This window comes from Leuciscus leuciscus, assembly GCF_965113295.1.
Source record: "Leuciscus leuciscus genome assembly, chromosome: 14".
NCBI lineage: Eukaryota > Metazoa > Chordata > Actinopteri > Cypriniformes > Leuciscidae > Leuciscus > Leuciscus leuciscus.
Genome location: NC_138738.1, coordinates 5,316,782 through 5,334,120, shown reverse-complemented (window position 1 = coordinate 5,334,120; position 17,339 = coordinate 5,316,782). Strand labels below are relative to the sequence as shown.

General features: G+C 36.0%; 1 protein-coding gene across 1 annotated transcript; it reads right to left on the bottom strand.

Moving 5' to 3' along the window:
- Positions 1-1,873: 1,873 nt before the first annotated feature.
- psmf1 (proteasome inhibitor subunit 1) lies at positions 1,874-9,973 on the bottom strand. The gene is made up of 7 exons (XM_082190154.1): positions 9,600-9,973; positions 9,213-9,365; positions 9,038-9,120; positions 7,818-8,006; positions 4,413-4,466; positions 2,259-2,417; positions 1,874-2,137 (listed from the first exon to the last, which is right to left on the bottom strand). The coding sequence occupies exons 1-7, from the start codon at positions 9,726-9,728 to the stop codon at positions 2,086-2,088; spliced, it is 819 nt and encodes a 272-aa protein (XP_082046280.1). The 5' UTR covers positions 9,729-9,973; the 3' UTR covers positions 1,874-2,085.
- Positions 9,974-17,339: the final 7,366 nt, after the last annotated feature.

Here is a 17,339-nt window from a genome sequence, read left to right as displayed (position 1 = left end):
TCGATGTACCATCACAAGGGTCTTGGAAATATATTATGAAGGTTGAAAAACTACATGGTGTTGCTTTAATGAAATCTGAGAGCTTTCTGTCCCTCCATTGACAGATACGCAACTGACACTTTGACTCTTCAAAAAGTTCATAAAGAGATCGTAAAACTAATCCATATTTCTGAAGAAACTCGATTGCTTTATTTGATGATTAAAAGTGTTTGGGCACTTTGTGGAACACATTTTCACATTAAATGTGAAGCACAGAAGTATTTTCACTCTATTGTGACTAACAGATCTATATCTTCTAAATTCCCTTAACAAATAAGCACTTAATTCTCCCAGTGAAATCCACTATTTTAGTGCAGTCATGCCTAGAGGACACTCGAGTGTCTTCATCTCTGGCTGTAAAGGACAGTCACACTGACATTGCGGACATCATGACTCACTGTGGACATTACAGGCATTGATTTCCACTGCATCTGCTTCTTCATGTTCCTCTCACTGAATCAACCTTCTCAGAAGCTTTTCATTCATCTATTGGTACTTTAAAGAGACTATAGTGAGCAAGTTCACTGCAGCTGCATGTAGGAGAAAAGCCCTCACACAAATCAAAGCAGTTGATTTTGGTTAAAGTATATTTTTACTTTTCTTTTTTAAAATGTTTATATTTTTGGCTTTATTTATTTAGGACAGTAGTAGGACAGACATAAAATCATGGGAGAGAGGGGATATGGACCGGGAAAAGATCTCAAGCCGGGACTCAAACTCGGGTCGCCTGAAGTGCAACCACACCAAGGGCCTCATTTATAAAATGTTGCGTAGAAACCTTCCTATATTTGATCTTACGATAATTTCTCGAATGCATACATGACATCAGTGTATTAGAGAAGGAATGCTTTCAGAGCTCCGCCTGGTAAACGACGCCAAATTAATGTCATTAACAAATAAAAGAGCACTAACGTCCAAATCCTTACTCGAGAACAGCGAGAGAATTGCTTAGATTTCCTAATAGTAGATTTTAGCGTACACGCACTCAAAGTTCAAATCTGTGCATACACACGTTTTATAAGTGAGGCCCCATTTTTACAACACTTGGCCAACTATGGCTCCAACTTTTTTTTTTTTTTTTTTTTTTTTAGAAAATGTGATTGGTCTTTTCTATTGTCTTTTTAGAGTTGCTTTACAGCATAAATCTGTTTGCATCATTGATCATTATTTTCCTCTTTATCACTGTAAAGATGCTTTGAAACAATATGCATTGTATAAAGCGCTATATAAAAAAGGTGAGTTGAATTGACTTGAAAACATTTTTTATTACTTATTTTTTTTAAATTTTATTTTAGCTAGTTGCCAAGGCAGAATTTCTCAATTTATTAACTTTATGTACTTAGATAACTAAAACTGAAATTAGAATTAATAAAAAATAGACACATAAAAAAACTAATAAAATGTACAAAAACACAACCTTTTTTTTTTTTTACTAAAATTTAAATGAAAACGAGAAATTTCATAAAATAAATTCAAATATTAATTCAAACTATTATAGTATCTCAATTGTAATAAAATATCACTGCTTCCTACTGATGCACTGCATGATCTTTTTATTCTCTTTTCGTTTTATTTGTTCTTAATTATATTTAATTTTAAATTAAATAATTTTATTATAACCTTATTTTTTACTTTTTTATTATTAATTTTATTCCTTAATCTGTAATGATTATTTTTAATTCCTTTTATGTATAGCACATTGAATGACCATTGTGTATGAAATTATATATATATATATATATATATATATATATATATATATATATATATATAATATATAAACTTGCTTTGCATTTATTATCAGAAAGAGATCAATCACATCAGAGAAATGGGACAGAATAAAAGCAGTTTAATTTACCAATGCAGAATAAGTCAGTAGCACAAATAACAGTGGAAAAAATGGAATTATTTTGTCAATGTCAAAATGAAAACGAGTTGTGCTATTTTAAGGAATTCTGTTTCACAACAGTTTATTCAAACACAAAGTGCATAAGACTGCAGAGCAGTGAGAATTATGGGATGTTGCGTAAGTGCGTCCTCCTTATTCTACATGAACATGTCATCATAGCCTGGTGGAGGCATGTGATCAGGGTCTGGCCTGAAAGAGAAAGACAAACCAAAGGCATTAGAGGTGAGGATATGATGTGAATGAGGTAAGTGCAGTTTAACAGCTAAACTCAGATCATTGGCAGCAATAAAGATCCCATTACAGCTCTTACCCGGGTCTGTGTCGCCCAACCGGACCGAAGGGGTCAAAGCGGGCACCAGGGGGCACAGCGCCTGGAGGGAGGACTCCAGGAATCCCAGAGGAGGGGTCAAACCCTGAGCGAGGAAACCCGGCACGTAATGGATCGACGATCATTCCTCCTGCCCTTCCCCTGGAGAAAGAACCAAGAGACAAGAACTATTAATAATTCAGCGAGCAAGGTCGTTCCTTGAAGGTACACTCATTCATTTTCATTCTTAAATGTTCTGTGATGCCTTTTAACTGTTTTATTATACATAAGGGTGGTCCAAAAATTACATTGTGCACATCTCAGGGTGCTTTCACAGCAGTTTAGTTTGAAACAGCATGCGAACCGCATGAAAAATTGTTAATGTGAAAGCGGTCATATGGACCCTTGAGCATATGGAGCAAAGACGTCTGTTTGCAAGCAGCAGAAAGCCGCGTTCATGCGACGCACATACAGTAGACAATGCGCATTCACTGCTGTGTTTAATAGCACTAAATGAATAAAAAAAAAATCACAATACACTGACCGGATTCTGTCTTCTATCATGCGCTGGGTATGTTTGTGATGATGTAAGATAATAATAATAATAATAATATATTTATTTTATATAGCTTTCTCAAAGCGCTTTACAGACAAGCATAACAGCAGAGGAATAACACAATGTAAATACAAAAAATAAACACATAAAATTAAGATAATGTAAAAGCAATCCTAAAATAAAATGTTTTAAGAAGAGATTTAAAAGTCACTAATGTATTTGCTTCCCTGATGTCGGCCGGGAGAGAATTCCAGAGCTTAGTAGCATAGACAGAAAATGCTCGGTCACCCCACGTATGAAGCCGTGTCTTCGGAACAACCAAGAGACCACTCTGAGAGGAGCGCAGATTGCGACGTGGTGTGTAAGGGATTAATAAGTCAGTCAAATACTGAGGTGCCAGATTGTGCAGAGATTTATAGGCCAGCATAAGGATTTTAAAATCAGCTTAAATTTGGCTGAATTTTGAAGATATTGCAATTTATCCAATGATGATTTAGATACCCCAGCTAGAGGACCATTGCAGTAGTCAATGCGCGAAAAGACAAAAGAGTTTATCAACTTCTCAGCTACCGAAAAGGACAACATAGGACGTAGCCGGGCTATATTTCTGAGGTGATAAAATGATGTCTTAACTGTATTCTGGACAAAAGGCTCAAATGACAGTGTGGCGTCAAATATGACACCCAGATTTTTTTATTTGGTCTCCAGTGCAACGCCATCAACAGACAGAGTAGGAGACCCAACCTTTCGCAGTTGATGTGGAGATCCTAGGAGCATAACTTCTGTTTTTGAGCCGTTTAGAGACAGAAAATTATTGGACATCCAAATCTTTATCTCAGCAATACAGTTAGAAAGATACCCAACGTTCACTTGCTGACCCGGTCTAGTATGTATATAAATCTGTGTATCATCATCAGCATAAAAGTGATAGTTAAGGTTGAGAGATTGTAGTAATTGACCAAGTGGATAGATGTACATACTAAAGAGTAGGGGACCCAAGACTGACCCTTGTGGAACACCCGTATGAACAGAACCAACTTTGGACCTATAACCACCCATAAAAACAAATTGACTGCGGTCAGTGAAATAGGACTTGAACCAGTCAAGAACAGTCTCTGACAAGCCAAATACATGTTCGAGGCGATTGAGTAATAGGGCATGGTCAATAGTGCCAAGGCTGAACTGAGATCCAAGAGAATGAGAATGGACGTGGAGCCGGAGTCGGAGGCAATAAGTAAGTCATTAGTGACTTTCACCAACGCAGTCTCAGTGCTGTGTAATTTTCAAAATTCTGATTGATGAGGCTCAAATAGTTTATTTTCAATTAAGTGTTTGTTTAATTGGGCTGCAACCACACCCTCCAAGATTTTAGACAGAAACGAGAGATTTGCAGCAGAAGAGACCGGGATTCGATAGAATCAAATGTGTGAAACCAGATTCTACAAGGAGCGCCTGAAACAAACCGATCGGGTTCGGATCGTGGCAGACATGACCAGTGTGAAAACCCCCCTAAGAAAGACTCTGTGTCTGTAATCTACAGGTCAACATGCATGACACATTTACTGATGAGTGTTTGGCAAGTAAGTGATGGGATTTCTCACCCAAAGGGATCCAGATCGGCACCACCTGCAGCAAAAGGAGCCATCGGGTCAGGCCTAAAACACACACACAAAGAGAGACATTTCAGAAGCATTCTGTAACACTGTTTTGAACATATACAGTATATATATATATCGATGTGATATATATTAATGTTATATATAACTGCATAATATTAACAATACTATTGTATGTTTCTGTTCAAAAATTTGGGGTCAGTATTATTATTTTTTTTAAATGTTTCTGAAAGAGGTCTCTTCTGCTGCATTTATTTGATCAAGAATACAGTAAAAACAAAACAGTAATATTCTGAAATATTATTACAATTTAAAATAACTTATCCCAAATTCATATATTTTAAAATGTTATTTATTCCTGTGGCAAAGCTGAATTGTCACATGACCATACTTTTTTTATTCTTTGATTAATATAACGTTTTTCAATATAAAGTAATTTACCTGAAACATAAATCTTTTGTAACACCATAAATTTCTTTACTGTCACTTTCAATCAATTTAATGCATTTTTTGTTGTATAAAAGTATGAATTTCCTTCAAAAAACCTTACAGACCCCAAACTTGTGAACGATAGTGTGTCTGTGTACATACATACATACATACATACATACATACATACATACATACATACATACATACATACATACATACATACATACATACATACATACATACATACATACATACATACATACATACATACATACATACATACATACATACATACATACATACATACATACATACATACATACATACATACATACATACATACATACAGACAGACAGAGAGAGAGAGAGAGAGAGAGAGAGAGAGAGAGAGAGTATTGTACACACAGTATATTGTATTTGTTTTTATATGTCTGAATGTCACTGAATTAAATAACAAAATCTAAAGTGTATATAATTCAAATTTTTTTTAACAACAACATATGGTTGTTTGATAAATGTACAGTATGTAGAAGATTATTTGGCTTAATCTGTGGATCTCCATCTGCAGAATGTGGATTGGCTGTGACTCGGCTCAATGTTTTGAAAGGCTACAGGCTCTTTGGCTTTAACCCGGGACACTTTCTGAGTGTCTGTTTGCCTGAATTACATCACGCCCACAGCAACAGCGAGTCGATAAATCGCTGACATCATAAAGAATCTGATAGGGGTCACCGTGAACCCAGGAAGGGGAAGTGGAAGACAAACACCGAAATCCACCTCTGGGTTTCTGCCATGACCTTACGAACACCACTGCGCAGTCTCTAACCACTGCTTTCCTCTTCTCTTTCTCCCTGCAAACTATTCTTTCTTGTTTTTGCCACTTTTTATTGATAGAGACTGCAGAGAAAATAGGAAATCAAGGTCACAGCACAGGCTGCATATCCCACAGCTCCTTCCTCGTATGTTACAAAAATATAAAAATAGTTTGAGTGGGTTTCAACCAAACAGACTTTACTAAATCTCCCAAACTGTGTGTGTTTGATGGAAGTGGTGCATCTCTCTCCCAGGGGTGCGTCTCAATCAGCTGTCGTGAATCAGTATATCGTGTACACAGATTCAGGCACTGGAAAGGACCATGCATGGCTCACTACACACTGATGGTGACAAGACAACGACTGCATTGTACAACATCACTACTGGTATCCATGAACAACAGCAGAACTGATATCTTTCTAAGATCATTTTTTAATATTACTTAAAGTACATTAGGATAAATACTTTGCTTGTTACATACGTGCAACGCTTCAGCCGGAAATAAACAATAAATGTTAGATAGATTATGCTCATTACCTGTCTAGCGATGTTTAATTCATGCTGAAATATAATGAAATTATGGTTTGTATTTTAAAAATCATTATGTGTAGTGAGTTGGCTTATGTTTAGGCTTCAGAACTTCCATTAAGGGAACATAGTGATTGTTAGACTTTTTAGGGAGTGAAAGTTTCAGTGCACTGGAAGGATTCTGTGATTGAGACAGTCCTTCAGATGTCCGCCTCCCTGATCCGTGCCCTCACTCCTGAACTAGGGAGCTGATTGAGACGCACCCCAGTCTCCCAGTCTCTCAGTCTGCAGTGCCAGACACACAAAATCCACAACACTCAGTGCTTCAAAAATAGACACAGTACAGCAGTGGGCGCTCTCGCAGGACTCACGCTGGGAAATATTAAACAGGACAGAGGACATGAGCTGACACCTACACAACACACATACAAATCTCGCTCGCAAAGTCCCAGCGCACCCCATAACGTCCTTCACACACACAAACACATTCATTTACAGGCAAACTCACAGAGAGATCTATTTGAATCTATTAGAATTAATATAGTTTGCTATAGTTAATATAGCAATATAGAGTTATAATATAGTTAAGAGTTAGATGGTTGTGGCTTGCTATTGGTGGATCTCATGTGATTGACAGGTTGCCCCGCCCTCCACCAGTGAACATGTCATCAGAAAAGAGACGTTATTTTGAATAAAGATTATGAGGGCACATGAATTTAAAATATATATATAAATATGATGTGCACGGTAGGTCATTTATTATAAACACTGCTATATTCCATAAATAAGAATAAAACATATAAAAATAAATAAATAAGAATTGTCTACTTTGATTTCATAGTGACTTTGAGAACATGGTTGAACTTTTATCATGCTGGTTCACTGTTCTCAGAATAGATTGCAGCATTATTTTTAATAACGACATTTTGCACCTTTAACATTTAAATAAATACATAATACTGCACTCTATAAATTTGTCTTTTTCGTTCATGAAATAACAAAACAAAAAATATTAGTCATACAGACCAGTGTTATTTTATCAAGATACTATTATAGTTTTTATTAATATATCGAATTAGATTTATGTTTATATTTTCCATTTTCTGTTCATTTATTTGTAATTTTGTTGTGTGCGTCTATATAGATTTTATCCATTTTTATTTCAGTTTTAGTTTTGAAGTTAAACTAAATGAAAATGGGATTTTTTTCATCTTTTATTTCAGTTAACATTTATTTTATTTCAAGTAACAAAAATGTTTTCATATGGTTCTAGTTTCAGTCATAACCCAGTGCAGACCATGAATACACAAACGCGGGGGACTGACCCTCTAAAAAAGGTCCTTATTTCATAGTTTAGCTGAGTTTTTAAACAGTACAGACCACAAAAGTGCATATTTTCACTGAACAGACTGCGAACAGAAGTTCGGATCACCTGAGGCGGTAACCATAGCAACAGCTGGCTGCTCCAGTGCCGTTAGGTCGGATAACTGTGCTATACAAATCTCCACAGACTGCACCTGAAAATGACCTCTAGACATTCCTCTAGAAAGCTGATACCCTTGAAAACCAATGTATTAATTGCATGAAAACAAGAATGAGAGAATGAGTGATATTCACCAGTTAGGAGGCTGTCTGTTTGAAGGGCCTCTGGTTGGGATCAGGAGCGGATCCCGGTGAGGGTCTCTTAAGTTTGAAGCTCTTTCACTGTCTGTCTTCCTCTCTGTCTTTCCTTGACGCTCCTCTTTTTTAGTGGGCAGCAGTGAGGACTTTAGCTTTGCGGTCAACTCATCTGTGTTCTTAAACACGCTGAAAGCAAAATAATAAGTTAGAAAATGCATCACCTTTTTTGATTTACCTCAACTGATTCCTCATTTGATATGGCCACTATCACAGATATGCTGGCATTGAGCTTTTTTTTACCAGAGAAAGTTTGCATATGTTCAGAAAATTGTGGGAAAACTAATGATTTTTGTAAAAATTGCATGTTTTTGAAAATAAGTCTCTTAAGCTCATCAAGCATTTGATCAAAAATACAGAAAATATTGTAAAATATTATTACATAATGGTTTTCTATTTGAATATCCTTTAAAATATAAATTTATTTATGTGATGCAAAGCTGAATTTTCAGCATCATTACTGTCTTCAGTTTCACATGATCCTTCAGAAATCATTCTAATATGATGATTTATTATCAATGCTGGAAACAGTTGTGCTGCTTAATATTTTTTTTAATAACCTGACACGGATGGATAACCCTTCTTTGATGAATAAAAAGTAAAATAATAATAATAAATAACAGCATTTATTTAAAACTGAAATCTTTTGTAACAAATACTAACCCTAAGACAACCTGTTCAAAAGTTTGGGGTCAGTAATTATTTATTACTTTTATTCAGCAAGGATGTGTTAAATTGATTTTTTTTTAATTATAGTAAAGATTTATATTGTTAGAAAATATTTCTACTTTGAATAAATGCTGTTCTTTTTTACTTTTTATTAATCGATGAATCCTGAAAAAATTATCACAGGTTCCCAAAAAAATATCAAGCAGCACAACTGTTTCCAACATTAATAATAACTGAGCATCAAATCAGCATATTAGAATGATTTCTGAAGGATCATGTGACACTGAAGACTGAAGTAATGATGCTGAAAATTCAGCTTTGCATCACAGAAATACATCATACTGTAAAGTATATTAAAATAGAAAACCATTATTTTAAATTGTAATAATATTCCACAATATTACAGTTTTTTCTTCTTCTTTTTTGCTCAAATAAATGCAGGCTTGATGTGCATAAGAGACTTCTTTTTTGCACTAAATAAATTCACAAACCTTTCAAACGTCTGCATATTGGCCTCATCAACATACTCACTGACGTTAATTGTGAGATCGGTTACTTTTTCTGTCGTGGAGTCCTGCAAAAGATTAAAAAGAAGTGTTGAAAACCATCCAGTCTAACACCATTCTGTCATCTGTGAAGCATTGCATTATAATACAATTGAATTACCATTAAATTGAAGATCAGGGTTGAATCCACTGTGAAGGCTTTGAGCAGTAGGCTTGACCTGTCATCATTTGACCTGTATCTGAGTGCATACAGCTCATTGCTTTCATTCCAGCCGGGTGGAAGCAGTTCTGACGACTTCTCTCCATCTTTAGGCTGTGTGGAAAATCGACATTTCATAATCAGGCAAATATTACGGCGCCCCTTCAAAACAAAACAGTAAAGCATTTGCTGCAAATGCCAATTGGCTCGATATTTTATCCTATTCAATGACATCATAATTTTTTTATTTTTTTTTTGTGGAAAAAGTGTCTTTTAGAATGACATTTCAGTTTGGACACAAGACTGCTAGTTTTTGTATCAGATTATCATCACTCGTCATTAACTTACATCATCTCCAATGCCGAGACATTTATAGCCACCTTTCACTATTTCCCAGTGTACGAAACAGATCAGAGCATCTTGAGAACAGGTTATAGAGTTTGATACGCAGTTGAAGAGCAGCTCCAGTCCAGCCATCTTTAAACTGAGTGATATTCAGCAGAAATGAAACCAAAACAAACAGCGGTCTGTGCAAAAATAAAGAGCGACTTCAACTCTGAATGCATGGCGTATGGACGCCGCAGATGTGACAGTAATATTCCGTTTGAATTGTAACGTTACGCGCGCTTTGAAAGAACTATATGTTTAAGTTAAAATTCTACCAAAGTTTATTGCTAAATTTGTTGGTCATGCACAACTGGTCCGACGAGAAATGTTCCCGACTGGAAACAACGACTGACCGAACGAACGTTCGTTCCGTTTATGGTAAAAGCGATAGAACACTTTTGGGAAATTGATTTTGATCATTTCTAAGTTTTGATTACTAACTTTTTTTGACTAATCCGAAACATACCTGATACAATATAGCATCCGTTATAGTAATTAAATAGATTTCAGCCAGTAGTTTGTTCGGAAATGTTTGTTTGCCTGGAAATGGGCGTTTTATCTGTGGAGTTTGTGTGCTATCCTACAAAAGATTACAGTGAACGCTAAGTATTATAGCTTTTATTTATTTATGCTTTACCATGTACCAAGGAATTACCACCTTAAACCATCATTGTATGGTACTGTCACCGTGCTTTCTTGTAATAGCAACTATAAATCGTTCCTCTCTCTTTATCACCACCTGCTTGTAATTGAGCTTTTTGATTAATTTATAATTAATTCATGAAATATGTTTTCATTATGTTTTCATTTGTTATTTATTTATTATGCATGTGATGTTTGCAGGCTGCAATGTTCATTTATAAATAGGATGAGAGAGTAAACACTAAAAGCTATAAAGCAATACTTGATCACAATGCAATGGTGCATCCCTTCAAGTTATCAATTTAATCATTGTTGTGTCAGAAATCATGAAAGAATGAAAAGATTCACATTCATTGTTCATGTACATGGCTTTACTTGACATTCTCAAGCTAAGAATAAGGATAACATCAGCATCTGGTTCGACTTACGGTGCATTGAAAACATATTGCACAGAAGCATACTTCAGAGAGCAGGCCTGCCATCTAATCAGTGCTTCAGTGTTGCTTACATTCAATTACAGTTCTTAAGAGACCTTTGAACTTTTATTTAAAGACCACTCATACATGTTCAGATTCACTGCTTTGACAGAATTTCTGTGACTAGTTGTATACTGTATTAAACTAAATACTGTATTTAACTATAAATCACAATGTACTGAAAATATGATCACTGACATGCACTGTTGATTTGTGCATATGAAGATATTGCATTACATACATTTCACGTAGTCTTTCAATTAATATGACCTAGTAAAAATTGCAATACACTATCGTTCAAATGTTTGGGGTCAGTACTTTTTTTATTTAAACAAATTAATATTTTTATTTAGCAGGGATGCATTATATTGATCAAAAGTGACAGTAAAGACATATTGTTACAAAGATTTCTATATCAAATAATTGTTGTGCTTTAGAACTTTTAAATGTTTATAAATGTTTCTTGAGCAGCAAATCAGCCTATTAAAATGATTTCTGAAGGATCATGTGACACTGAAGAGAAGACTGGAGTAATGATGCTGAAAATTCAGCTTTGCATCAGAACAATAAATTACATAAAACTATAGTAATTATATTTCACAAAATTTCAGTTTTTACTGTATTTTTTATCAAGAGATTAAGAGATTTAAAAAATGATACCGACCCCAAACTTGTAAATATAGTGTACATAATAATTAACATATAAAAAAGAAATCACAGAAACACTTCTGACTTTTCATGACAATTATCCATTTGCTCTCGAGGGCGCTTTGACGAGTGTCATTTTGTCATTATGGCCTCCAGATGTCTGTTTGATGCCAACATCCGACCCTGTATGATGGCACTCAAGGTTAAAGGGTTTATGAATCATGGCTCTCCCTCCTAGAAAGGTTTATTAGCTCAGCATTACATCAGTAGTACTGCCCTTCTGCATGACTCTGTCTGCACTGCTGTGCTGTGTGCACTCAAAAAGTGATATATCATGGCAAAAGTATCTGATGTCTAGCTAGACTTTTGACATCATATGGTCCAGTTTGTTTTGCTATAATTTTTTTTTCATTTTGATGTGCTGTTTAAGAGAAGAATAGAGGTATGATGATGTTACTTTTATGAGCAATATGACTTGTGATTTTCGCTGCCATATAATTAAAAATGTGTGAAAATCTGAAGGAGCTATATTTAGAGGCTATCACCCATATCCACTGAGATCATCCTAACAACATTGCAAATTACTAAAACAGCAACATCCTGGCAACCACAGCAATCTAGCATTTGTCAGGTTTGTCTCGTTGGACATGCAGGAAAACACAAAACAGGTGCTTTCATTACCGTGTTAAAGACTGTAGGTATTCAGCTTGGAAAGATTAGATCAGTTCAGTTCTCAAAGTCTTGAGGATTTACTGTAAGTCTGATAGGTATGAAGTTCTAGAGCCAGCCGTCTTGAAGGCATATGGTGACTTCAGATCACATACAAAACATAAGGTTTCAAAGCACGTAGTTTCAGTAGGTTTGTCCGCACAGGTTCAGGTTTGTCTGGAAATAAGGCCACCATGTGTGAAGGTTTTCCACTGGTTACCTAATGAGGTCCAGACATGACACATTGTTATCATGAAATACGAGCTATTCAGTTGCACATCAAAGCCGGACCAGCTCCATGAAGCTACCTATCACACCAAAGACATCGTGATTAAACATCCAAATAAACTGTATTATGACGAGTCATCTGAGAGTTAGTACTTCCATTTTATTTTATTTTTTATTATTATTATATTTTTCCTTTTTATATAGCATTGTGCCATTACATCTGCAGAACTTTAGATACAAAAACATTTCTGTATCTACAAATTGTGGTTATTTAGTAAAGGTTTCACTGCATGACAAAATTATGATAATAATGTGGTTGCTAGTAGCATTGTAGTAAAACAGTAAAACCAAACATTTCCAAAGAATGCATGAAATCCTGAAAGCATTTAATTAAAAACAGACATACAGATACACATGCAACAGAGCTATAAAATACAAAAGAAAATATTCCCATTAATATTTTTTTTAAATTAGCACACCAGGGTGACTAGGGTCTAGGGGCATGAAATTGTCTATGACTTCTTGGTTCACACAGGAGTATAAATATGAGGAAACACAAAGGCAAAATTCCTTTAATCATCCATCATAACAAGTAAAACCAGAGAATATAGTTCTGATGTGCAGCAAGAGATTATTGAGCATCACAAAATAGAAAGCGGCTGTAAGAAAATAGCTAAAGAATTGAAAATCCCCATTTCCACCATCAGGGAAATAATTAAGAAGTTGCAATCAACTAAAGATGTCACGAATCTGCCAGGAAGAGGACCTGTGTCTATATTGTCTTTGAGTGGCCAAAGTCTCTCCAAGGATCACAGATGGAGAATTGCAGAGATTACTTGAGTCTTGGGAGTCAGAAAGCATTAAAAAAAATCAAACAACCCCTACATCACCACATGTTGTTTGGGAGGGTTTCAAGAAAAATCCTCCTCGCTCCTCCAAAAATAAACTGCATATTCAGTTGTCAGACACTACTGGAACTTCAAAAGGAACCGGATTCTATGATCAGATGAAACAAAACTTTTTGGCAGCAAACCCACCAGATAGGTTTAGAGCAAACAGGGATAAGAAATACCCCATGATTGGATCTTCCATCAGGACAATCAAAATCAACACAATTCTGCCATGTCCGTCCCGGTCCCCTAAACTGAACCCTATAGAAAATGAGTGAGCTGAACTGAAGAGAAGAAGTCTCTACGTCACCGTAAAATGAAATGTTGGCGATGATCGTTAGCGTGCTTTATGATTGTTAGCGTGCTTTGGCCGCTCTTGTCCTGTTGAGCACATTACACACACAGTCCGGGTGGAGCATATGGTCCTTGTTTGGGATGCCCTGCTACTTTATAGATGTGAGCTAAAGTCTGTAAGCACTTGAACTTATTTTCTTTGCACCTCAGAGCTAGTCTCCACTTCGTGTCTTTCTCTTTTACAGACAGATAATGCTAGACCATTACGTACATCTCTTCAGTCTGTCAATCAACTCACATCGTTAAACTGTCTATTAAACTTGGCTGTCAACTGAAATGTTTGGGTTGGAAATATTTGACAGGATGGTAAATTGGCCCCTGGATGATTTTATAAATAACATTAATAATCAAACAGACATTAATAATAAAAAATGATATAAAACATGATTCTACATTATAGATATTTGACAGAAATATGATGTTTTCAAAACTCGCTCCCACATTCCATCTGTGGAATATTGAAGAAATGTGTGTTCCATCATGCATTCCATACATTCTACACTCCAGTCCTGCAGATTTTAAGAGTGTCAGTCATCATTATGTGTGTGTTTTAAAGTCAGATGATGAATGGGTTCAGGCTAAAGGGAAACAAGAAGGTGGCCAGGTCAGTGTTAAATGAAACTGCTTGCTTTAAAAGTCAGTAGCAGTACGTTATCTTTTTTTGGAGAGGCGAATCAATCTTCCTTCGAGGAAGTTATATTTTGAATTTTAAAAAAAGGTTTTGGATTTTGCATATAGGCCTAATAGCAACACTGTAAAGTCATGTTTGGTCTTTTGTTTTCTAGTAAAACTAGACAATATTTATCTAAACAATATTTATTTATTTTTAAAGAAAATATATCTTGAATTGTTTTCTGCCATCGGGAAACTGCATTTGTTTTAATATTTTTTTAAATCTTTTATTTTCAGTATAAATATTTAAACATCTTTGAAACAAGATAAAACTAAATTCTGCTAAACAAAATAGCTTTGGTGTTTTTTTATTTTATTTCAAAAATATATTAAATTATTATTTTCTCCCATTGGGAAATCTTTTTTTAAGAATTACTGAAATAGTGATTTTTATGCATATAAAACCTCTCTTGGTTTCACTTGTATGTAACTTCTTGTCACACGTATTAAGTTTCTAAGTTTCTGTTTTCATGGGCCTTCAGGGTATGTTTACAGGACAACGATATGTTTAAAACGAAGACGTTTTTCCTTTGAGTTTTCCGCGTACAGACGACACCATTGTCAAACCGATCCCCATTTACACGGATCCACGAAAACGATGTATTCTACTGCCAGGCCATTAGATGGCGATGAAACACTATGGCTTGAACACAAAATACGCATGTGCATGATGTCATTGTTGTTTACACGTGCACTTTGAAACCCGTTTTCAAAAGTTTGCGTTTTTCAGGCACCCAAAACGGCATTGTCGTGTAAACGAACGGCCAAAACGCATAAAAAGTGTTACGTTTTTATTGAAAATGGTGTCCAGCCCCTCAGTTTGTTTTTCTAAAACATAACACTTCTTATGTGTTTTGGCCGTTCGTTTACACGACAGCAGCGTTTTGGGTGCTTGAAAATGGGTTTCAAAGTAGGCCTACAAGTTTTTGAAAATGGTCTCTGAAGATGATGACGCCATGCAAATGCATATTACTTGTTCAGTCTATAGTGTTTCATCGCCAACCAATGGCCTGCCAGTAGAATACAGCGTTTTTAGTCGTTTTCGTGGATCCGTGTAAATGGGGATCGTTTTGACAATGGTGTCGTCTATACGCGGAAAACTCAAAAGAAAAACGTCTCTGTTTTAAGCATATCGTTGTAGTAGTGTTAACGTACCCTTAGTTTCCCGCCAGTCGTTCAGTTGTCATGGACACTCATCTAATCATCACACCTGTTCGTTATCATCTCATTATCACTGTGTATTGTATTTGCTCTGTTTCACCCTTCAGTTGTTAGTTGTTGTTTGTGTGTAGTCATGCTGTTACTTTGCCTTCATCTCGTGTATTACTTTAGTTTGATTTTCTTAAAGAACCCTTTTGTTTATTGAAACCTTTTTGAACTCTCCTTCATCTTCATCTCGTAACACTTCTATGGTTTTAATGCTTTTTGTCCTTTTATTAGCTTGACAAGCCAAGGACACAATATTCTTTCATTTTATGGAAAAGTGCTGCGTATTTCTTCGGAACGTCTTATTTTGTTTGATCCTGCAGGAATTGGAACAACATGAGGGTGAGTAAATAATGGCACAATTTTCATTTCTGCATGAACTTTCCTGCTGAAATAAAGCATGCTTTACAGGAGTCCTGTATAAAACATGATCTCAAAGGAAAAGTAATTTGACTTTTGAAAGGTTTGATCAAATGTTAAAAATATCTGCCATGGGGGTGAAAAATTACAGTAGATATGATATCTGTTATGTATCTGTAACTCTTTGCATGTCTTTATCTTCTGATAAGAGAGTACCAAGTACTTCAAGCCCATGGTGGGGAGCTGCCCCTCTCACTACATCCATAACCATCTCAAAGGAAACCAGAGAGAGAGACAATCCAACAAATGAGAACCAGCAGGGAAGTGGGCTCCCCGACATCACAACAGACCAGGGGCTGACGGCACGTTTTAAATCCAGTTTGATTGGAAGAGAGTGCAACAGAGACGAGTGGTGTCACTGCCTCATGGCGTGCCTCAGAACGGCCAGTGTCTTCCCCGCTGCAGCTGGTGTGTATTTAGTTGGATGTCATGAGTGCAACGGCGCCTATCCCCCTCCATGCACTTCCAGACCGCTTATCAAACAGTCACACAGAGCCAATTCAAGAGTTCACAACCTTACTGGAGCTGCACACCTCAGCGCTGGGTTTTTGACGTGTTGTTCATGACACAGCGTCTATAAACGAGAATGGTGCAACTGATAAAAGCAAATAGAACCCATTATAATTGGCGACGCTGTCTACACTGGATGCGGCGTGGACCGACGCGATGAATTACCGACAGTAAACTGATGCCCTGTGATACTTCTGATATGAAGAACAAATGGATTTGTAACAGTCGCTTCGTAGCGTCCAGTGTAGACAACCACAAGCTGTTGCGGGGCATCCGGTGTAGACATGGTGTAAGAAGATTTCAGTCGCTGTCATAACTCATAACTTAGCAAGAGTACTGTAGAGTAATATCAGATCCTAATACCATGATAGTTTGAAATATACCATGGTTCCATCTGACACAGTTATTGTTTGTAAGGATAATTATGTTTGATGAATGTTGCTTTTTAATATACCGTGGTACTGAATGAGTACCATATTAAGGTAGGCTACCATGCAATTTACATCCAAAGTACCAAAACATACCATGGTTCTACTATGTTTTTGGAAATGTACCATGGTTGTACTATGGTGGTTTTGGAAATACCTTCTTGGAGTACCATACGAAATACCATCGTACAATAATTTTAGGACCATGGTGTATTTCAATGTAGGCTACTACCCCCTTCCCATGGTAGTACCATGGTAACATGTCCAAAACACCATAGTAGATACCATGATAGTGTTTGGTACCTATTTTGTAAGTGCTATCATGTGATTTCATCACTTGTATAAAAAAATGTTTTTTTTGGATGAATGCCATGATAGTACCATGGTATTATTTGTTGTACCTTGGAGTAACATATAAAATACTACAGTACATACATTTTTGTTCCATGGTATATTTCAAAATACTATGGTATTCCTTTACCATAGTAGTACCATGATACCATGTCCAAAAAAAAAAAG

Coding starts and splice junctions, on each gene's coding strand:
- psmf1 (XM_082190154.1), bottom strand. CDS start 9,728: ATGGCTGGACTGGAGCTGCTCTTCAACTGCGTATCAAACTCTATAACC. Junction 9,366..9,599: donor GTCTCGGCATTGGAGATGAT/GTAAGTTAATGA, acceptor TTTTCCACACAG/CCTAAAGATGGAGAGAAGTC. Junction 2,138..2,258: donor GTTGGGCGACACAGACCCGG/GTAAGAGCTGTA, acceptor TTTCTCTTTCAG/GCCAGACCCTGATCACATGC.